At 46.9% G+C, this 23,072-nt stretch overlaps 1 protein-coding gene across 1 annotated transcript; it reads left to right on the plus strand.

Moving 5' to 3' along the window:
- Positions 1–606: 606 nt before the first annotated feature.
- On the plus strand, positions 607–23,027 carry LOC122131692 (transcriptional repressor p66-beta-like). The gene is made up of 5 exons (XM_042706337.1): positions 607–1,462; positions 13,944–14,017; positions 21,925–22,407; positions 22,578–22,607; positions 22,844–23,027. Exons 2-5 carry the CDS (start codon positions 14,004–14,006, stop codon positions 23,025–23,027), a joined length of 711 nt encoding a protein of 236 aa, XP_042562271.1. The 5' UTR covers positions 607–1,462; positions 13,944–14,003.
- The last annotated feature ends 45 nt before the right edge of the window (positions 23,028–23,072 follow it).

Below are 23,072 nucleotides of genomic sequence, written 5' to 3' on the forward strand. Positions count from 1 at the left end.
AAAGAATAGTTAACACACAAATTATGAATTGCTGAATCACAAGCAAAATTGGCCCTTCATCCAAGAACCACCAGAGGGCTCAATTACCACTGCCGAAACATATTTTTAAAGATTTCTGAATGGTGAATATTAATAGTGATTCAGTTAACACGATAATAACACTACACCATAAAACCATATGGATGATCTGATCGTAACTTATACACAGACTGTACCTTAAGATATCCGGCTGAATAGACCTTCGCACAACAAGGTCACGGATTTTTTTTTAAGAATGACTGAGGAAACAAAACGCTACCAGTCTGAATGCAAAGCTATCGACTACTTGGGCTGCATGACACTTCAGCTACCAGGTCTTGGACACAGGAGCTAAAATCATAATAAAAGCGACAGAGAACACACAATGGCACAGGGTTTAAGGACTCTGTGTCGAGCATTGATACTGAGTGGATACCTATTTGCTCAGCATTCCGCTACATGAACAAAATACCACGACGCGAGAAATACCTTCAGCATGTATCATAACCGTCACCGGCCCGTTGCCAAGAGTACATAAGCCCGCTAAACCTCACCAAACCTTGCATTGGGCAATACGGCCAGTTTGTAAAGTAGGTCAGCAGCATAGGTAGCGTGAGCATTGTTCGTGCTGGGGAAATCAGCGCCTTGAAGTATTGATTAATTCGACCTATATAGAAAAAAGCGTGTAACCTATAGCCTACGTATCCTAAAAAGTTGATGTTTGACTCGGATTAATGTGCACCATAGCATATTAAAATACAAGAATTACTAAAACATCACATAGGTCTATAACCAAACCTATATTGTAGCTTAAGAAGTGATAAAGTGATGTTTAAATTCATGACGTATTACCAACATCCGTGCAGTTTAGTGGGTAAAACATTGACATAGCCTGGGGGGGATTTGTATCTTAAATAAAGACGTCTCTATACAAAAGAATAAATCAGATAATGCAGTGCCACAGCATTAAAACAAGGTGTTGCCTAACTTTAAAAGGTAGTCTACATTTGACGCTACAAAATTCATGTGAGTCATCGTCCAGACTGCATTGTTCCTCTGATATTCCATTGCGCTGGCGGAACGAAGAGGGAGTTAATATGGCTGGCCACAATTTATCTGTCAATGTAGGGAGCTCGCCTTGTGCTGCCGACACGACGCGCATAACAACCTATTTAGTTCCCATCATTTCAGAGCTTCTTGTCCCCTCCCCTCCAGACACAGACAACAACATACACCTTAATAGGGGCGCGTCTCCGACACAGCCGCCGACCAATAACCCGTCTGTCTGGGCAGAGACCAAGGGGATGAGTACTTGTCGAGGCCCAATCAGCGCTTTTGTGTTGCCTGCCGGTGCCGGGGACTGGTCGTGAGGAGCTACTGTAGCGCTTCAGGATCGGATAGTGAACCCGGAGCCAGTGGAACCTGAAGGGTAAAGGAGAATCAGGTGAGTCCGAGGATATTAGTGGGGCCTAGCCGATCTAGTAAGCGATTTTCAAATTAGGAACAGTGTGATTAGGTAATTTTGTATTCTTACGGACGTCATCATGATTGCCAACAATCGCGTGCAAGGTTACGGTGTGATTATATGGTTGGATCAATTATGGTGCAAAGCCAGACAATAGCATAGCCGCTTCGCTAGTTCGAATGCTGCGGCTAGGCTAGTAAGCTATCAGTATCCAACAGTTCAGAGTGGCTGGCTAATACTATTAAAACGCTCCGAGAAGCCCCCCTACGTGTTACAACCCACGGAACCCCTTCACGTGTGCGGTGTTTACGTATTAACTGTAATTTCAGGGAATAATCATAAGAGGTTACAAGGCGAATACAACATTTTAATGTCTCAAATCCGTTTCATTGTTTCATCTCGTGTCTCTGGGGGTTAACCCAGATTGGCGGAGAAAGCCTTGCGTCCTCCTGACTGCGAGAAGGCTACAGTTGCAGCGCAGCGGCACACAATGCAAATATCAAAATTACTCACTCCTATCACGATTTCCTAACCATACTACTGAGTATTTCACTAACATTAACACCTAACAATAATGATCGAGAGGTAGTTGATAGTGTTTTGGGAATCACTGTTCCGGTTAACTGTTTTTGGGCGCAAGGAGTGAGGCTAGTGCACGGTGAGATGATGGCTGTACAATTAGAGGAAAAAAAGAATCCAAAAATGCATCAGCCATTTACGTAAGTGAGGACGTTCTCTCAACTCCATATGCACGCAAATGGCTGCCCAGCAGTTGACATGCGTGAGAGTGAAATTTAATTCCGACGTGAATGCATGTATTGATTGTAACCAACAGGGAGTCACTGATCAACTCGGAGAGATGACGTTTGGAAAGAAACGCAGATCAATAATATATGCCGTCTATTATTCTTGGTGCGGCAGACGTGTCAGAGCCTAATTTAAAGGCTACCAAAAGTGCTATAACTTGCAAAACTGAACAAGTCTGCCGGTCATGGGTTTTGAGGATATTTTATGGGAGTCAATTGTCTCTAACTTGGCAGCAGAGTACTACAACTGGTAGCTTAACTTTATTAAGTCACATTTTCTTTCAAGTTGCACTCGGCCAAGACTCTAGCTTACTCCTGATGAAAATGGACTCTCCAAGATTAATGGATAAATAATAGACAAAATGCGATTAATTTAGAAGGAATAAACTTTGTGATTCGATTTCAGACAGCCCAAACTGAAATGCAAGGCAATTGGATAAAACTGACAGACATGAGCAAATCCTGCTTAATATGTAATTATTTGATAATTATTGGTGTATTATATAATATTATAACATATGCAATATGCGTATATGAAAAGTAGTCATCGTGAAAGGGATGTTATGGTTAGTGATTTTTTTTTAATATATATATATAAAGGTATTGTATACTATAGTCACTAACATCTTTCGAGAGATTCTCCTAATTCAAACCGCCGTGGGAATCAAATGTTGGCTATATTTCTTTTGACAATCCGCCGTCCTTATACTGCCATGATTTATTTGATGTGTCTTCTTCAAGCTGTCCTTGTTACGTTTCTGAAGCAAACTTGTAAACGTGTGACTGCTTGTGTCTTGCACATTAAAAACCCAAGACAGTGGGCAGTTTGCAAAAGTCCCCCCCCCCCCCCAGAATCTCTGGTATCTGGGTGGCAATTGTATGCAGTAGTGTGGATTCCTTTGAGAGTAAGAGGTGCCTAAGAGCGAAGCCCTGCCCTTTGTGAGTTTGCTTGTTTGCAAATGGCACACTTGACCATGTTCTACATTCCACTACACTCTATTGGCCTTCACTCAGCAATGTGATGTGATTATCTTGCGGTTAGGATACCTCCTGAAATAAAGAAAAGTCACTGTAGAAGTTAGACTACAGCGTACCTGATGGAGTTCTCTCTCTTCCAATCTCTTTCTCTTTCTCACACACACACACACACTTTCTCTCTTTCTCTGCATACACCCTCAGGAGGACCTAAACACTGTTCTTATTGACTCTTATGCTCAAAGCCATTTTGTTTAGATCACTCCCTCTTCTCTGCAGACAGAAGATACTTGGGTGGTATTTATTTATTTTGCTTCCCTCTCGTTTTCTTTCTTGCCTTTTCTTTTTTTCTACCCCGTCAGTGCCATTCATTTTATTACTTCAGTGGATGCCTCCCAGCTTATGGGCACCGCCTGTGAAGGGATTTCATGCAGCATGCACACTTTAATTTCCATGGTGCAGCGGCCACCTTATCGCTGGTGACGGCCCAGTCTTGTTAAGCCGCACAAGGCGTCCCGATAGGCGTCTCCAGGTGCTTCCCGGGCAGAAACACAGGGACAAAAAAGTGGCCTGTCTCTCATCTCGTCTTATTTTGTTTTTGCTGGAAATATTATTTCTTTGGCAAATTCATTGGGATCCCCCCCCCCCCCCAGGATTGGTCCAGAAGTGACCACTGATTGGGTTTTGGAGGCTTCGGATTGGGGTCAGTCTGAGCACTGGACTGGTGTTTATAGAGCCACAGAATTTGGTATTCTTTTCTCTCACTAGTGTTGCGTTTGATTTCCGTGGTAACCTAATATTATCCTTACGCCGTCATTGTTCATAGACATGGAAAAAAAAGCAGAAGTAGCTTTGGTTCCTCTTACAGTTACAAAATGGGACTTCTAGGAATTAAATACACCCCCGCCCTATCCCTGAAGCAGTTCTAGCAGACAAAAAAAGTGCCAAGCTCCATAAACATAATACCCTGGTCTCCAAGCACCTGGAGTTTGATATAATGTTGTACAAATCTTAGCAATCTCCACTCCATAGTAACAATTTGACAGGGAGCACACTGCATGGAGCAAAAAGACAATCTTCATATCAGACGTTCTGACGTTGACCTCCTTGACCTTCTGTCCTGATCTTTTGTTCCACATTTTTGTAGAGGAAGGCCCAGCATAATTGGGTCTTGAATGCCCTCATCACCCTGGACATCATGAAGGGTCAGTGAAAACAAAGACCTTTATTTTATTTTTTTTCCTCGAACAGAGCAGTGACTGAAAAAGCGCCCCTCTTTACCACGGAGTGGCCGGTTTGGAGAGGGATTAGGGTCGCCGCGATGCAGGGTTGGGTCAGCTCTTTTCTACTCTGTTCTGTGCTGCCCTCGCTCACACCGATAACATCCATGCGCCCTGGCACGGTGCTGACCTCATTTCCTGTCAGTCCTATAGGAAAACAGAGTAATGACCAGCATCATTACCTCAGCCCTTCCAACTAACAGGCGCTCGTCTCAAAGACTGCAAAGCAAATATTGTAACTTCACTGGGCATATGCATTGGGAAAGAAGTTTTAAAGCAACAATGAAATAAAACAAAAAATGTTGTAACAGAGCATCGAGCCAGTCCACACCATCGCTTGTTCGTTCACCATAGCACGTTCAATTTGGTTCATTGTCTTTCGTCATTGCGTTCGGAGTTTACCCTAAATGGACATCTGTCTTTAGTGGTGACTGAGTGATCTGTGTGAATAACATCCATCCATTATTGAGGAGGTGAAAGTAGCTCGAGGCATTGTTCACTCTCTCACCCCACCGCATCGCGAGGCGCCGGGGTCTCAGGCGTCCCCGGCGGTCGGTCGTGCAGAGCGCGGCGAAGTGCCTCCTCCCCGTGTCTTCCCTATCGGTGAGGGGTGGGGGTGTCCTCCAGTGCCCCCGTTAGAATCGCTTCTCATTTTCCGTCCCCTACTCGCGCGAAATTAAGAGATGAATGACTGCTGTTTGAGAGGAGAGAAATCAGTATAATTAGCTCTTAATCAGGAAAATTAAGTTTATTTAAAAATCCGCCCAAGTGAAAATCCTTTGAGGGGGAGAGAGAGGGAGCAGGCTTGGCTGTTGCTGGCACGTGCTACTAATTGATATGTGATGTTAATGAAAGCCTACCAAGTGTGGCGATAAACAAGGGATTCATCTCGCACAGCAAGCAAAATAGGAAGACAACGATGTGTTCGTTTGCATTCAATTTACCAACATATGCCGGGATTACATTTGCACATTTTTGCGACACCTTGAGACAGCCTCTAATGCCATTGTGTGCATCAGACAGTGAACAAGGTCTGTTACCTCCAACCAAGCTAATACGGTACCTGCAAATAATTTTTTTGCCCTCTTGAAATTGTAACCTCCCCCCACCCCCACACACCCCTCCCACCCCTTTGGTCTGCCGAGCCCGAGGTGGATGGATGCGCGTGCTCTTCACTGATGGTGCCCGTGTCCTTGAGAGAGGTTGCGCAGAGTACAGTAGGCACACCTACTCATCCTTTGTAGCCCAGGACGCATTGCATTGTTGCTCCCATCAGTTATTGTTACAGGCTTCTCTTTGTAGCTTTTGGGTCTGCATTCGTTTCATTATCAGGAGTCGCAGGGACGAAGTATCATCTAGTGATCCATAAAAGTGAATGATAGTTAGTCATGATTAATATGATTCTCATTCTCTCTGATATCATAGTAATAGACTGTTAATATAATGATAGTAAAAAGATGTAACATACAAGTCATTAATGCAACTAATGCAAATGGAAGTTGTGTAGTGGTGTCTTTCATAGCAAAAGGCAAGATGGAAACATTGACTTGTGCCACCTCAATAAGGAAAACCATACACCAAAAAATACATTCTTAAAAACAATGCCCTCATAGGGAAGTAGAACCCCCCTGGTGATCCCTTGTTTTATTGTCAGTCTGTGTGTGTGCTGACGAACAGGCCTTGTTAACACCTGAATGGGCGACAGTGTTTCGGGGGGCCTCGTGCAAGGCTTATTAAATCCCACGCAGAAACAATCAGCCAGATGAATGGCTCCCTGTGAAGTTTAATTAGCGGGCCTCCCCAACACTTTAGCTTGGATAAACAGCAGCGGGGAACAGCGCGCACGGCATCACAGCTGACGACCACAGCAGCAACCCAAGGGATTCTCCCAGCCTGAGAGGAAGAGCTTACCTGTGATGGTGGTGATGGTGGTGGTGGTCTGTGTGTCTGACGGAAGTGGAGACGAGGATGAATGAGGACGGATAAGGGGCTGGAATGATTGTGTGATCCCAGTCTCGTGCCCCTCCTCAGTTCAAGCAGACTTGTGCTTTTCAGAATGGCTGCATGCATGGGGTGAAACCAAAATGTTCAGAACTTTTAATATATCTAATGTTTTATATCTGTACAGACTGTCGTCCACTTCCTTTAGAATATGGTTTGTCACTGTAGGTTCTTGTTTTTTTATTTTTAAAGTTGCCATGTGGGTTGAGAGTGAGCCATTGCTAGAAGTGCTAGTGGTGGACTGGCTTCAGTTGGCCAGGGGAGGCATTCACTTCCTCATGTGTGGTGCCAACTGTGATTGGTTGATCTGAAAATCCCTCTTGTGGTGCGGGAGAGGGATCAGAATGGAAGGATGAGTGGAGGGGTGGATAGGGAAGTGAGAAATAAAGAACTTGCAGCCGGAGTTATTTAGGGACGGATGAATGACATGGAGAGCTGAGGCAGAGTTGGGAGACGTCTGGAGATATTTAGAAGTTATGGAGTGAATAGAGGAAGATGCATTTGTGTCTCACAAAGAGCCGCCAACTCACCATGGCACTGGCCACTTTTATTGCTAGGTACTTTTAGAGCAGTTTCTTGTAGAATATCAAAGCAAATCCTCACCGCACTTTGCTCCTTACTTTTGGGGGGGGGGGGGGGGGGGGGTACCAGGACTTCCAAGGATTCCCGATTTCTAGTAACGGAAGTCATCCTGACAAAACCCCACATGTACCCTTACATGTGCCCCATGCCTTCTGTGAACTCAGGTTGAGACTCCCAAGCAGTCATTACAACAGATGCCTGGGCAATTCTTTTCTAGATGGCAGATCTTCTCTAGTCTAGATCTTCACAGTTTTTCATGCTGAACTGCTACCTTGCTAGCGTACAAGAGAGTGCACCCTCACATTTGAGGTCACTGAGCATGGCACAGTGGTGCGTTCTTCATATAGGAGTAAGGTTCTATGTCCTATCAAGCTGGAATTATAAATAGTTTGTGTGTGTGTGTGTGTGTCATGTTGGCATCTCTCATGACATGGCTTCCTAATTCAGTCTTCTGTCCCTATGATCAGCACCCCGGAGTGAACGCCCCCTTCCTCAACACCCCCCCCCCCCTCCCACACACACACACACACACACACACACACACACACACACACACACGCACACTCAACCCCCCAACCCTTCTCCTTGCCCTCTCTTGCATGACGACGGGCATGCAGTGGAACAGATTGCTCTTTGCCACCTTGCTTTTTTTCCTTTGTCGTCTTCCTCCTTGCCGTCTAGCTTCAGGCCACCATTACAACAACTCCTGCAGCTGACTCGTTTGGTCCATCACTACACGACCATTAATCTTCTTGAAAAAAGCCCCCGAAACCGGCACTGTGATCAGTGTGGGTAACATGCAGAGGACGGCTCGATCCAACGAAATGACTGTTGTTGTTCCTGGTGGTGTTGCATTTAAGATCTTTGTTTTCATAAGCCCATTGCTCTCAGACCTGAGATAGGTGCCTCCACTGGCGTTATCTCGGTTTGATTAAGCGCTGGGTGTTGGACACACTGAAGTGTGGTGCAAGCCAGGCTGTTGTGCCCGGACACGGGTTGTGTAAACGGCAAGTGTGAGGTTTACATTTTTTTTTCTTTTTTTTTCAGGCTCTCGTATCAACGTATGCCTTTGTTTTGTGGTTGTGCCAAACAGTGTGACACGGGGCATTTGGAGCATGTGCTTTGTTGTGTGTGTGTGTGTGTGTCTCTCTCTCTCTCTCTCTCTCTCTCTCTCGGTTAAACGCATAGCTCCTGTGCCATACTCTCATACCCTGTGCCATTAAAAAAAATCTCCCTGCTACCTCGTTCTCTCCAGATGTCTCAAGTTCCAGCATTTTTTCCTCCATTTTTTTTTTTTCTCTCTCTCTCTTTCTTTTTTTTCATTTTTTTTTTTTTGGTTTAAACAACGTATGCCCCACCCTGTGGTCTGAAGTTCCGCAATGAGCCTTTTTGTCAAGGTGCCAGGTTTTGGATTCAGCCTTTCACGAAAAACAAGTAGATTTCCGTCTTTCTGCCCCAAAAGCTCAGGGGCTTGGGCTTCGATCCCCCCCCCCCCCCCCCCCCCCATCGCTTTTCTACCCCTCCCTCCCTCTCCCACTCTCTACTCTCTCCTCTCTCTCTCTCTCTCTCTCTCTCTCTCTCTCTCTCTCTCTCTCTCTCTCTCTCTCTCCCTGTGTTTGTGTGACGTTCTGACCACTAACGGCTACATATTAAGAGATAATTCCATACCCTGAGGTTACAAACCGGCTTAGACTGGCTTGCATGCATTTTGACTCTGTTGGGTACCCTGGCTTTGAAAAAAAAAGAAAGATATTGTGACTCCGCTTTTTTTAAAGGAACAGGAGACTAATTCTCACCAAGAATGACAGCAAGTCTAACTGCTATAGCAGAAAGGCACACAGAGGATTTTGTACGTACTTGTAGATACCACGAGCAGAAATGCAAGGCTTATGAAGAAATGTTTTTGTTTTTCAGCTGTCAATCAAAAGCAGAGTAACTTGGATCTTAATTTTCCATGTGATTTTAAAGGCCACTTTACAGGAGCTGTTGTTTAGTGAAACCCATGTATAACCCTAGAATTTGAGCTGCTCTCATGATCCTTTGCTCCATCTGTAACCTGACTCACTTGTGGGTGAAAGTCTTATATCTAAGGAATGAGCAAGGATTTAGAATGTGTAAAATCCTTTGCGGATTAACTGTAAATAATGACACGGGACTTTCTTTCCCCCTGGTCAATTTCTGTAATAATCATAGGTACTCTTTTTTTATTTTTTTTTATTTTTTTGTATGTCTGTTTTCTTCACTTTCTTTACATCTTCTCTGCTGTTGTTCCCTGTAAGGCACAATAGAACATATGTGAGTGCCCATACTGAAGAGCTGACATGTTTGTGTGCAAATTGGTCTTTTATCTGCCGTGCAACCTGTGTTGCAAAGGTCCTCCTTCCTGTCTAGATGTCTAGATGATATCCTCTCCGTATTCGTACTCTTTAAGGTTTACAGTTCCATATTCGCACACACTCCATTAATGAGGGAGACATCCTAGTCAACCTTGAGTGCATTTGACTTGGGGTTTTCTGCCTAAAAGGAGTGACTCATCTTCCCTTTTTATACAATGTCTGCGCTAAGATTAGACCAGCGTATAGACCTATCAAGCGAAGACACAAAAGAAAAACACTGAATGAGCATAATGGCTGGTGATGCCAATCTCTGAATGTTAAGAGCATGTTTTACTGAAGTCTATCACTTTGGTGTTGAACTCCAAATTTGACAGATTTTCTTTTAACGGTGGTAAATAAAATAGACATAGTTTAATCAATCAAGAAAAGCTGGTGCTAATTTCCATAGATAATCTCCACAGGTAGTTTGGAATTTGAGTGTGTTTTAAATGTGAGTGTTAATTTCAAACAGCGTCTCGTCTCGCTCTGGGTTCCTTGGGCGTTGAAGAAAACAAACCACTGAACTGCACAGGGGCATTATGGGTAGGTTCGCATGAGCAGGAGGCCCAAATGCTTCCCGACTGTGGTCCCGTAATGCTAAACTGGAAATCGCTGTCGGTTGCTGTATATTAGTCCGTTTTTTTTTTTCAAATCTCGTGTTTCTTTGTCTTCAACTTCACAGCCCCCTACTCCGCCCCCCCAGCGCACTTCCTCCCCTTTGCCCCATTCTACTACCCCATCCTCCCTGCCGCCACCACCAAACGCACCCCCTCTCACCCCTCCCCTCCCCTCCTCCCTCGGGCGACAGCAGAGCAGGAATTGATTAGTGGCAAGGCTTAAAAATAGAAGGGCCCGTTGTCATGGCAACGGCCACAATGAGCTGTTGTCTTGTTTAATGAAGATGGGGTGCTTTAAGTGTTGTGGTTGAAGGGGGAGAGCGGAAGCGAGAGAGAAGGAGAGAGAAAGAGCGTGTGGAGACAGAGGTGGAGATGGTCACCTTGCCAGCCGCCTGTGTCTGGCTCTGCATTTCCGTGAGGCCCTCCTTGCACCTGCATATCATGGCTCTTTGAAACAGATGCTGTGGATTTTGCTTTACTTTCACTTTTTTGTTTGTTCGGAGTGTGTGTGTGTGTGTGTGTGTGTGTGTGTGTGTGTGTGTGTGTTCTTGATTATGTTTTGGTGTGTGTGTGTGTGTGTGTGTGTGTGTGTTCTATACTATGTTTTGGTGTGTGTGTGTGTGTTCTTGACTGTTTTGATGTGTGCGTGTGTGTATTCTTGAGTGTGTTATGGTGTGTGTCTGTCTACGTGCATCTGCGGTCGCCGGTGTGTTTTCACTAGCCTGTGTTTAAGAGGCACAACTTCAGGAGAGTTTGCTCTAACCGGAGAGCTGCTACTGAGGTGTGGTACTGCTTCCCTTTGTCACCGTCGCTTCCCTCTCCCCAGTTCTACTAAGCAACTAAATAAAGGGGAAATCAGGTGAAGTGGAGTTTTTATCGCCTTCCCCACAGCACAGTCGGGCATTATTGACTCCATACCAACATTCTGTTACCCATAACGCCGTTTGCGGTCCCGGCCAACCAATGGCAAGTCTGTTGCCATGGGCACCATCCGCCTAATTGGCCTCATTAGTGTCAGAAACTAGCCGTATGCAAATTTTTGGTTATATTCCCAGCAGCCTCCTCTGTTGCTCGCAGTGAGTAACATACAGCTGGGCTGTCAACGAGTGGGCTGTGTGGAGGATGTTGGTCCAATTAGTGAATTAACCAGTGGGCACAGCCAGTGGTCCCCGTGCCCAGACCTCCCAATGGCTTTCCATTATTGACAGATCACAGGATGGGATTTTCTGACCGATATTGTTCCAGCGCGGGGGGCTGCTTTCAATGGTGCATCCGCAAATGTCTTTCGAGAATGTGTTTGTGTGGGATACACTTAATTTGGCGGAGACAAAATATTGATAGGTCACCCAGAAGGAACCAAATCTAACCTTTTGATATTTCCAAATCTCGGCTTGATATTCACGGTAGTCCAAATCTAGGCTTGATATTCACATTTTGAATGATTTATGTATTATATTTTTGCAAACATTAGGAAATCGCTACATCTAAAAGGAGATAATTTACCCTGCTGTTTCTATTCGATAAGGGTATAAAAAACCAGCCCTAAACCAATTTGGTACCTCCCAGCATCTTGCAGAGCTAATCACCAAGTCGTTGCCAGTCCCTGCCCTGCCTCGAATGTTCCAGTGAATTTGTCAATGCGAGTAATCCCTTTTTTATCAGATTTGGAAACTGATTAGACTACGCCTCTGTTCATCTCCTCTTTGCTTTGCTGTTCACTTCAAGAGACGGCTTTAACTTGAATTGCCACGACAGGGTTTATGTTGGCGTCTTTTATGTGATTCGATTCAGGTGTAGACGAGTTGGAAGGTCCATGAGAAGATCCTGTTTGTTGTTTGTTTTTATACTATGTGAACTGGTGTTAATCAGTCGTTCGTGTAAAATGGTGTTGATTCTGGGAGAGTGGTGCAGATGGTGTCATCTTCATTCAGTAGCAGTAAAGTCTAGTGATACGAATGGAAAAACCAGGCTGAAGTTTATTATTCACTGTCAAGATGGGCAGGATGGCGTCTAATGGACAAAAAGGAAATGAGCTGACCACAGCGCATACTCAGCCTCAGATGAACCCCCGACAACTCCATGGTGACAGCAGTGACTATGGGGAAATTCTTTTTTCATCTCTCGTAGGCTTGACGTGCGATTCGCATGTCCTGCTAACATCTGAAGCAAACGGCCAAATCATTTGACGACCATTTTGTAATTGCTCTCGGCGTAAAGAGCAAACACATGACAAGCTCTTTGTGTGTGTGTGTGTGTGTGTGTGTGTGTTGCGGAGCGGAGTGGAAATAAGCTCCAAGATGGAGGCGGGCAGGTTCCATGCAGGGTAGCTCCGATCTGCATGGGGGCTCAGTCAGTCACCTGCTGTACATCTCCCAAGGAGCAACGAGTGCAGAAATGGCTACGGTATGAGATCATCCAGCCGGTGTCTGCCGCCAAAGTCATATTTCTCCTTTATGTCACCCTTGGGACTGTCTCGCACACACATACAGGCACTGGCTGGTGCCTTGGCGCCCGTGTAACCATGTGTGTGTGGATGTATGTTTGTATCGGGTGTAAGTACACTTGACAGCTCAAGGAACCTTGGCTTGATGGTGTTAGCAGCACTACCCCAACATTTGATAATGACACAGGATTAACTGTAGTATTTGGTGACTCCCGATATGTACTGGACTTGGACATCGCGGGTAAATATGGTCCTTGAAGGATTTTTGTCAAAACGTGACCCACTCTGTGGATGCATTAGAAGCCTTCATTTAGTGCGAGATGGTGCTTGGCTGCTCTGGTTGTCATGATTTGGGAAGTGGTGGCATGGTGTCCCTGTGTCCTGTCGGCACTTTTGGCAGCCAGATGTGCTCTTGAAAATCAAATAATTCAGTTTCCTTTTTTTTTGGCAAATATTAGCACATTTGAAGAGATCCCATTACAAAGCAATGTTCATTGGGCTCATGGTTAACTGGTTTCCTCTGAATCTTGAAGGAACTTTTGGCTACCTTGACTTTGAACGCGTGGACAGTAAAATTACACGTTTGACAATCTCGAGTTTGTTTTTCAGCCCTGGCCTCGGCCTTCAAATGAAAGGTTTTAATGCGGTTCATTATTGATTCAAACAACCACTAATGTCTGTGTCCCCTCCAGTCTATAAAAGACTGTGGATTTTATTGGGTTCAGAGATACACGGCCAAGCCTGTGGCCTGCGGGCCAGTGTAAGGTCGTGGACGCTGAAACTCGTGATCTATTAAAAACGTCATCTGAAAGACTCATTGGTAATAAAAAAAATTCCCCTATCACCCATCACCATTAGGTACTTAAGTAGCCTATTACCTAGACAAAATCTTACTTTGCAAAATTTTAAAATCCAAAGTGTGCACAATATTTCTTGACGAGTCTATCATAATAGATTAATTAATCACCCTCACACGCTAATTTGATGGCTAATTAGTTGCCATGTAATGGGGCCTGCTAATCACGCGAAAGGCTAGGAGGGCATCTCTGAATTTTATGTCCCACATTCCCCCTCCATTTAAAAAAAAAAAACGCCCAACGTCTGGTGGGTCCCTTCCCTCTCTCCCTCCCATCCTCCACAAGCAACAGTCACCCTACACGACCCTTAAACCAATCCAGCGCATAACAACTCCAAACTAGGTTACTGCCTCAAAGCTCACCAATTACCATAAATTACATCCATCCATTGCTATCTGTGATGATCGTCTGTGGATAACAAGGCGGCTTTTAAGATTTATGGAATGATATCGATGCTAAGCGTCCCAGACTTGGCAGGGGACTCAGTCTTTATGTGAGTTTTTTTTGTCGTTCTTTTTTTTTAGGGCGGGCACACACCTGGCAGAGACAGCGGCAGCCATTTTGAGACCGCACGGAGGCATCGGATGCAGAGAAGGGGGTAAGAGAGGCTTGGTTGTTGGAGCGGAGAGGGGGATCCGATCAGCCAGGATGGTTGGTTGGATGGGGAGCAGCCAGTTTTGGGAGATGGGCCAGGGCTTGGGGGCGGGCGGTGCGGTGCTGTGAGAGGGGATGGGGAGCAGTCGTCCCCCCCCCCATCTTTCCCCTGTTCATATTCAGAAGCGAAAAAGATACCCTGATTGTCTTGCCTGAAAGAACAGGGGTTTAGTATTTGTGTGTGTGTGTGTGTGTGTGGTCATGATCAGGCTCCCTTCGTGATGCAGTGGCACGAGCCCATTGGTTTGGGGAGGTGTGTGTGTGTGTGTGTGTGTGTGTGTGTGTGTGTGTGTGTGTGTGTGTGTGTGTGTGTGTGTGTGTGTGTGTGTGTGTGTGTGTGTGTGTGTGTGTGTGTGTGTGTGTGTGTGTGTGAGAGAGAGAGGGAGTTTACGGAGTTGCGTCAGCCAAATGAATTGTCATGATGCAGATCATGCGTGAAATGAGCTGTGGATCCCCGGATTCCGCTGCACGGCTGCAGAGTGGCAAATGGCCTTATTATCACCACTATCCTCTCTCTCTCTCTCTCTCTCTCTCTCTCTCTCTCTCTCTCTCTCTCTCTGTGTCCTTCTGCCCCTGTCTCTTCAACAGGACTTGTCCTTTGGCCCTGATCACTAAACTCCCCCCAAAACCGTTCGCCTATGCCTGTGTCTGTGGAACACTTGACTGCCCTGATTTGTTGACACATGTGTGCGTGTGTGTGTGTGTGCGCACTTATATTTGTGTGTTTGTGGGATATGGCGGGGTCTGAGGGCATGTAGGAGTAATAGTGAGGGAGGACATTTTTTTGCGGGCATGGATCTGATGGACGGGCAGCAGAGAGATAGAGAGAGGGAGCGAGGCGGGCGCATAAAGAAAATGGTGAACGGGCTCTGTGGGGGAGGGGCACGGAGGAGAGGGGGGGGGGATTAAGGGTTGGCATTATGACAGGGTAGCGTGTCAGAGGGAGAGAGAGAGAGAGAGAGAGATGGTGTTGTCTTTTTTTTTTTTTTTTTACTGCTCATCGCTTCTACTCTTCATCCTCAATCCACCCCCCCCCCACACACACACACACACACACGCACACACTCAACACTGTCACACATACACTCTCATATGCATTTACGCATTCATATTCATATACACTGTTTTTTTTTTCTTTATTGAGCCCCCCTCCCAGCCACAGAAAACTCCCATTAATTATGAAGTAAGCACAGAGCAGAGTGCGTACCAGCACATACCTTGAAAGGGGCCCCCAGAAAGCGAGCATGTGTGTTTATTTTTACAGCAAGGGGGAGGGGGGAGGGGGGGGAGGGAGAGAAAAAAAAAAGAGGAATACTTTTTTTGGAAAGGGGGAGGAGTGTCTTTTACATGGCTTTGTGGTGTGGCACAGCTGTAGTAGAATCGCGAGGTGGTGGTGGTGGTGGGGTGTGTGTGTGTGTGTGTGTGTGTGTGTGTGTGTGTGTGTGTGTGTGTGTGTGTGTGTGTGTGTGTGTGTGTGTGTGTGTGTGTGTGTGACAAGGGGTGTTACAATAGAACCTCTTATATTGGTATGGGCCATGAAACCACACTGTTTTTTTTTTTCCTTCCTTCGTTCTCTCGCTCGTTTTCTCTCTCCGTCAACAAGGCCTCCCAATCCCTCTTTCTTGTCACCTCCGTCTGTGGAGGCAGAGACATCATTACACACACCAATTGCGCGCATGCGTGTGTATGTGTGTGAGTGAGTGTATGTTTGTGTATGTGCGCACGATGTGTATCAATGGCAGCCATTCGCTCCCAACCCTGCAGAAGGGTTGAAGGAGCCACAGGCTCACTGGCATTCCGACTACGAATCCGACCAAAACGATCCCAAATCAACCGATCCCCGTCCCCTCTCTCCTCATGTCTCCCTCCTTTTTTTTTGTTGCCCTCTCCGCCTCGTGCTCTGTCTGTGTTTCTCTCCCTTTCTCGTCCTTTCTCGCTCTTTCTTTTCATCTCCCTGAGCTGCTGCTGCTTTGCTTGGCAAAGTGCCCAAAGCTATGAGTCTGTCATGGAGTGCGTGTGTGCAGGTCTTCGAGCGAAGGAGGGAAAGAAAAAGAGAGGGAGGTAGGTTGGGGGGAATGGAGGGAGGAAGGGTGGGGGGTGGGGGGCGTTTAGATGCAGGGAGGTGGGTGTTGTAAGGCAGGAGTGGGTTAAGGAGAGAGTCTGGATTTTGTAGCAGCTGACTGAAACAGTCATTATATTATGTAAAGGGGGGGTGAGGATAGGAAAGCAGCAAGCGGGGCGTGTGTGTGTGTGTGGAGGGGGGGGGGGGTTGATAGGTGAGGGGGGGGGGGGGGGTATGGGGGACTGACGCGCACCACATGGCAGTGCTGATTGGCTCCTCTGTGCCATTGTTGGTTCCCTCTCCTGCTCTGTCGCTCACACACTCTCTTGTTTTTTTCTCTCTCTCTCAATCTCTCTTCCTCTCTCAGTCTCTCAATCTCACTCACGTACAGCGCTGGGTGGCTCGGTGTCAGAGCTGTTTTATTGACTGATTTCATGCGTTTCTCTTTGTGCCCATTTGTTTCTGTGACTGACTGCATTGGGTCTCAGGGAAGACCTCGGAGCCATGGAGGTCCTTTAAAGGCGATGTTCATCTGATCTGAGGCACCCAGCATATCTTGATGCTCATGTTGTTTTTTTCACACCCAGTCAAACAACCGGTCCAATTTGGTTTTGATTTAGGTCGCTTCAGATTCTCAGCCAGCCACAAGAATACTGCAGTAGGTGTGGAGAGTCCACTTATTTAGATGCGGCAGAATGACGGCAGTGAGCAATCAACAAAAAAAAAACATCTCTGAGACATCTTGGTTGGCGACAAAGCCAGCAATAAGTACTGTGAGCTGTATGCTAGCATGGGCTAACTAAGGGATGTGATTAAACAATCAAGGGACCAATTACATCTCAAGCTAAATCCTAATTAAGGACGCTTAGCGCAACAACAACACGCCAATCATGGGAGACAAGGGTCACTTGCAGATGTGTAATCAGATTTTTGGGAGCTCTGAAAACATGTCGTGCTAACCGCTCAGAGATGAGGGAGATGAGGGGAGAGGAAAGACAGGAAGTGATATGGAGCCTCGGATCGGTAGTCGTCATCGGAGTGCAGTTGTCATGGGTGATGTCACAACATCGCAATGACAGACTACATCAGTTCCTCACCTCACACTTTGTTTGTCAACAAAGAACGGAGTTACGGCGTCACCAGTGTGCCACAGTATTTAATTGTAAATAGGCACTTGTTTGTTTGTGTGTTTGTTAAAACAATTGGCTAAATCTCGATTGCTGTGGAATTTTCACTTCAACTTTCCTACAGCTATATTTAATAGAGCTATCCATCAAATGTATGTTTGAACATGGTTAGCCTATATGTTTCTATAGACAGTCTCAATATGGTCCAAAGGTTAGATCAGGAGATCCACTTTGTGTTCTTGATTCTGGACACATTTTTGTTTGTGTGGACACAGGTTTGTGTGCAGATATTTCTGAGTGCAGATGCTGATGAAATAACTCCCCTTTCTTGCTCCCCTATCCTATGTACAGTCCTGAATGTCCAATATGGCTGCACAGAGCCATGTTATGACTTATGAGCTCATGAGCTAGCGAACAACCACCTTGTTTTGTTTTCAGCCGTATCCTCACAGGGAACATTAAGCATTAGTAGAAATAAGGGATTTTTTTTTTCATAATTACAACCTGTTTTTATGCTCTAATATGGGGAGCAAGTGTAACATTTGATCAACAGCAACTGTAGTCAGTAAAGGTGTGTGTGTGTGTGTGTGTGTGTGTGTGTGTGTGTGTGTGTGTGTGTGTGTGTGTGTGTGTGTTTGTGAGTGTGCGTGTCTTCATGAATGCTCACATGTGTGAGTGCACACGGCTCTTAGGTAAAAGAGAATGTATTGTCCTTGTGTGTTTGGATGTGCTTATGTGTCTGTGTCTATGTGAGAGATTAGCTCTTTTTTTTCTCCTCACAAGCAGTCTCTTTGTGTGTGTGTGTGTGTGTGTGTGTGTGTGTGTGTGAGTACGTGCGTGTGTGTGATTGCGTGTCTCTCCCCTGTGGTCTTGCGGCTGCTTTGGTGCAGCACACACACACATACATACACACACACGCACGCGCACACACATACATACACACACACACACACACACACACACACACACCAAACCCCTCCCTGCACAAAGAGGCCTCGTTTTTCATCCTCTAGATGAGACGGAGATTGTCTTTTTCTCCCCCGTGTGGGGAATGAGAATTCAACCCTAATTGCGCTGGCCATTCGTTCAGATGGTGACTTCACCACTAGGGAGGCAGGCCACAGGACTCGGCCACAAAATGGAAGAGGTGTGCAAGATGAACTGAAGACATTGTTGTGTGTAGTAGCCTATTTGTTTACAAAAGCACAGATGGCTTGTTTTGTCTGTGGGTCTCTTGTTTTTGTGTGTGTGTCGGTGGTGCTGTGTTGTATTGTCTGTCTTTTTTCATCTGAGACATAAATGCGGTACACAAATGTGAAATGATTGTGTCCGTAACAGTGAATCCGTGTTTTAGTTGATTGACCCTGTTCCAACCTAATTCCTGGAACTCCGAACTGATGCGATTCCTGTGAATCTGTCGTTCAAATCTTTCACCGTTCCGTTTCTGAGAAGCAGCCTTTTTTTAAGAGGCTGGAGTGTGTGTGTAGAGAGAGTGTAATTGCGAGAGAATACAATCTCTGTGTGTGTGTGTGTGTGTGTGTGGTGGGGGTGGGGGGGGGAGTTAATACCACTCCATATAAAAAAATAAAATTAAAAAAAGACAGGTGACAGATCCTCTGTAATGTTCCTAGCATGACTAGTCTCTAGTCCACGAGCTGCGGTAGTGTGGCAGGCAATGGAGACATCACCGCTGCTTGGTGCCTGGTGTGAACACTGCTGCCGACGGTGCTTATTCCCTTCCCAGGGCAGGGCTAGCCCTCTGCTCCGGCTCCTGCTCCTGCTCCTGCTCCGCGCTGCTCCTCAGAATACAAATGCACCGGGCCGATAAGGAGCCTCCACAGCACAGACAAAAGCTTTCGCGCTCAGGCCATCCATTCTGTTGTTTTTTTTTTGTGCGTGTGTATGCGTGTGAGTGAGTATTCGTATGTGTGTGTTCATGTGTGTGTGTGCGTAAGAGACAAAGGGAGCGAGTGTGAGCAAGGCTGTGTGTGCCCCTATGTTCTGTATGAGAATGTGTGTGTGTGTGTTACATTTGGTGTGTGTGGTTGCATGTTATTTGACATGTTGCTTGTGTGTTTGTCAGATAGTGTTTTTTTTATTTTTTTAAATTGTGTGTGTGTGTGTGTGCGCCCCATCCCCCCCACCCCCCTTGCTGTGCGTGAGTGTGCGTGAGTGTGTGTGTGTGTCTCCCCTGTTCACAGCTGGCATTAACATGCGTCTTGGGTTATCTGATAACAAGTGGACATTCGGAGGTGATCTGGACCGCATATGGCCAGATCCCTTTAGCAGCGTGTACGCAAATTAGCCCTGGGCCACATTGAAGGACTTCCTACTCAACTGACGTCCTCTGCATAAGAGTACTCCTAGCTGGCTTTGTCCACGTTATCAAACAATTTTGCCCATAGGGTAAAAAAACAAGCGGAAAATCCAATAGACTCCAGGCTTTGTCTCGGTCAACGTTGAATCCAAGTTTAGATGTAAGATGAGCTAGGTAGTTAGAAGAAAAAAAAATTGGAACTAGCTAACTAACCTAAACTGACGTAAGCTAACCATAGCTAAAATGCCAGTTTATGCTCGGCAGCAGCAGTTTCGCACAAGAAAAAAAAATGTTAAATTAACAGTAATCCAGATTTCTTTTGAATATCAGAGAATCCCACCACCAGCCTTTATTTAGTAAACAGAAGAGTAGATCGCCTATATAAAGGTCTGTGTTGTGTGTAACCGGAGTGTGCTCTCCCTCCCTCTCGGGGCCATGAAGGGTCCGCCCAAGCATGGCTAACCCAGAGAGACGAGCACACTCGTTAACATGACTGTTTAGATCCCTCGTACGTGACACATGGCAAGCACACAGCCAACCTCAAAGCATGGGCACACACTTCACCTCACGGACACTTGAACACACATGACCCCCCCCGACACAAACACAATACACATAGACACAGACACACCAACACCACCCCCACACACCCCATCCCCCACCCTTAACCCAGACCAGTTTAAATGCAACTGCGCATACCACTGCGTGACACATGCTCACTCACACACGCACACTCACACACACACACACGATTTAAATTGATACTGGGCCTCCCTCTTCTCCCACGCAAACGCTCAACGATGTTTGTTGTCTCCTTAGAGGCCCGGCAGATGCCATTTATTAATGTCCGACCATGGGCTGGACTGCAGTTCCACAGATGTTGAAGGACACACACACACACACACACACACACCAATTGAGCATCGTCATTGTCTCTGTTACACTCCCCATCTCCAGAACCAGTGGCCCAGGGTGCAAGCTTGAGCGCTCGTGTCACAGCAGATGCACCGGGTCAGCGCCGATGGAAAGCTTATCTCTCCAGCCGGGAGGAGGAGGAGGAGGAGGAGGAGGAGGAGGAGGAGGAGGAATGACAACCAGACACACAAACACTCCCCCCACCACCACGCCTGACAAGCACCTAGATTAATCATGCTTGGTCTCACCTGAAGAAACAATCAATGCTGAAGGCACGCCAACCAGGATACAAGATGGAGGCACACTTTTGCTGTGTGTGTTTTGTTTTGTGGCCATTGCTTGTGGCCATTGCTGTGTGCCTGTGGAAGCTCTATATAAATTATAAATCAATTTTCGCTCATGAATATATGCCTTAATGTACAAACACATACATGAGTGTTGGTGTGTGCGTTTGAGCATATAACGTGTATGCAGTCATTTGACTGTTCCGCTTCATAGACACACTCGTGAAAGATTTAATTAGACTGAGGGCTTTGAATTTTCAGTCAACTCAACCCCTCGGCCCGATGTACAAAACACTCACTCTTCACAAAATAGCCCTCATGTGACCCCTATTATAGGGATAGCAGGCTATCGGTCAAAAAAATGCCCTTAAAAAAAAAGAAATCACATCCCGTAACAAACCTCTTTGCCCTCACTGACCTTGGCTCCCCGATTGGCAGGTAAACATGAGAGTGACACTCATTCAAGCGCTATTTTTTGTTGTTGTGTCAGTTGGGTACTTTGTCCTGGCGTGAACTGTGGTGACATCGGTATGCATGACGGGCATAATTAATCAATTAGGCCAGGCATTAAAGGGATGGGTGGATGTCTGCATACGGCAGCCATGGCGATGGGAGTTCACCGCGGCCGCTCGCTCGGCAGTGAGGAAGGGCCCCGTCCCTGCAGCAGCTGGTCTGCTTTGTCTAGCCGCGCGGCTGGTGCAGCCGTTTCACTTGGGTGAGATCGGGGCATGGGGTTTGAATGGATCCAGATGGATGATGTTAAATGCTCTTGGTTGATTTCTGTATATGCTATGCTACATGACAGCCAGCTCATGGTCTCATTCCCTCTCTTCCTCCCTCTCTCTCTCTCATTCCCCCGCTTTGCGCTCTTTCCCACCTGCTTTGTTTTTGTTTTTCCTTTCTCATCCTTTCTTTTTCAATATCTCTTCCTCTTTCTCTCCTTCTGTTCTCTCTCTCCCTCTCATCCCCACTTTCTCCCCATCGTTCTCTCTCTCTCTCTCTCTCTCTCTCTCTCTCATCCCCACTTTCTCCCCATCTCTCTCTCTTTCTCTCCCTCTCATCCCCACTTTCCTTTCTCCCCATCGTTCTTTCTCTCTCTCTCTCCCCCCCCCCTCATTCTCTCTCTCCCCATGCTGTGCTGTGCAGGATGGAGCGGATGAGTGAGGAGGCTCTGAGGCTGAACCTGCTCAAGCGGGGCCTGGAGGGGCCGGACGAGCGGGCCGAGGAGGCGCTGGCCAAGCGCCTCAAGATGGAGGGCCACGAGGCCATGGAGCGCCTCAAGATGCTGGCCCTGCTCAAGCGCAAGGACCTGGCTGCCCTGGAGGGGGCGCTAGGTGGCGGAGGAGACGGCAAGGGCCCCAGCGGGAGCCATCAGACGCTGCTGGGAGCCGCGGCGGCAGCGGCCGCCTACGAGGAGAAGCTGAACGGGAGCCTACGCGGTGGAGGAGGTGGCGGAGGAGGAGGAGGAGGAGGAGGAGGAGGAGTGATGGGCGGAGGTGGTGGAGTGGGGCACATGGCTGGAGTGCACATGCCACACGTGGGACACATGGGGCTGCACTCCGGCCCCGGGAAGAACGGGAAGGAGAACATGCTGGACGAGATGCCAGTGGACATGAGCGCCCGGCGGAGGTGAGGACCGCTAGAGACAGGATGAGGGGGGTCGGAGTGGGGGTGGGGCTGTGTGTGTGTGTGTGTGTGTGTGTGTGTGTGTGTGATGACAAGGGGAACCCATAGACCATGTATGATGTTTTGTTAGAGGAATTGCAGAACACAGAATAAGTATTTTTCCTCTCTTTCAGCGCCATGAGTGAGCTGTGCTATAGTTACAGGTGGGTCTGAGTATGTTGCTTTGGGCGAATCTAACTGCACTTTATTTACCAACATTTAACTTTCCTTAAATGCTTTCAAAATGTTACTGATTAAATTTGACCTGAACCCATTGTATGACTCACACCAAACCTGACCAGCCTGAAAGCCTCTTGGCTCTAGTCGTCAGATTGGGGAAACTTTCCCCCCCTCTCTGACCGTCCCCTCACACCCCCTCTCTCCCTCCCCTTGTCCTCAGTGAGCGGGACCACAAGCGCCGCACCCCGTCCCCAGACGTCATCGTCCTGTCGGACAACGAGGCGTCCAGCCCCCGGGCGAGCCCTCCTCCGCCTGAGGACAGGCACAAGCACGCCAACCTGGAGTTGTTCAAGGTACACCGAGGACACATGAAACCCCCCCAACCCCCCCCCCCCCCTCTCTGAAACATGCTCTCTCTGGAGGACTCTACAGAGGATAGACAAGCACCA

Source organism: Clupea harengus, unplaced genomic scaffold (genome assembly GCF_900700415.2).
Source record: "Clupea harengus unplaced genomic scaffold, Ch_v2.0.2, whole genome shotgun sequence".
NCBI lineage: Eukaryota > Metazoa > Chordata > Actinopteri > Clupeiformes > Clupeidae > Clupea > Clupea harengus.

Excerpts from the sequence above, each read along its gene's own strand:
- LOC122131692 (XM_042706337.1), top strand. Across the intron at positions 22,408-22,577 it reads GACATGAGCGCCCGGCGGAG|CGCCATGAGTGAGCTGTGCT; the intron begins GTGAGGACCGCT and ends CCTCTCTTTCAG. Across the intron at positions 22,608-22,843 it reads GAGCTGTGCTATAGTTACAG|TGAGCGGGACCACAAGCGCC; the intron begins GTGGGTCTGAGT and ends CCTTGTCCTCAG.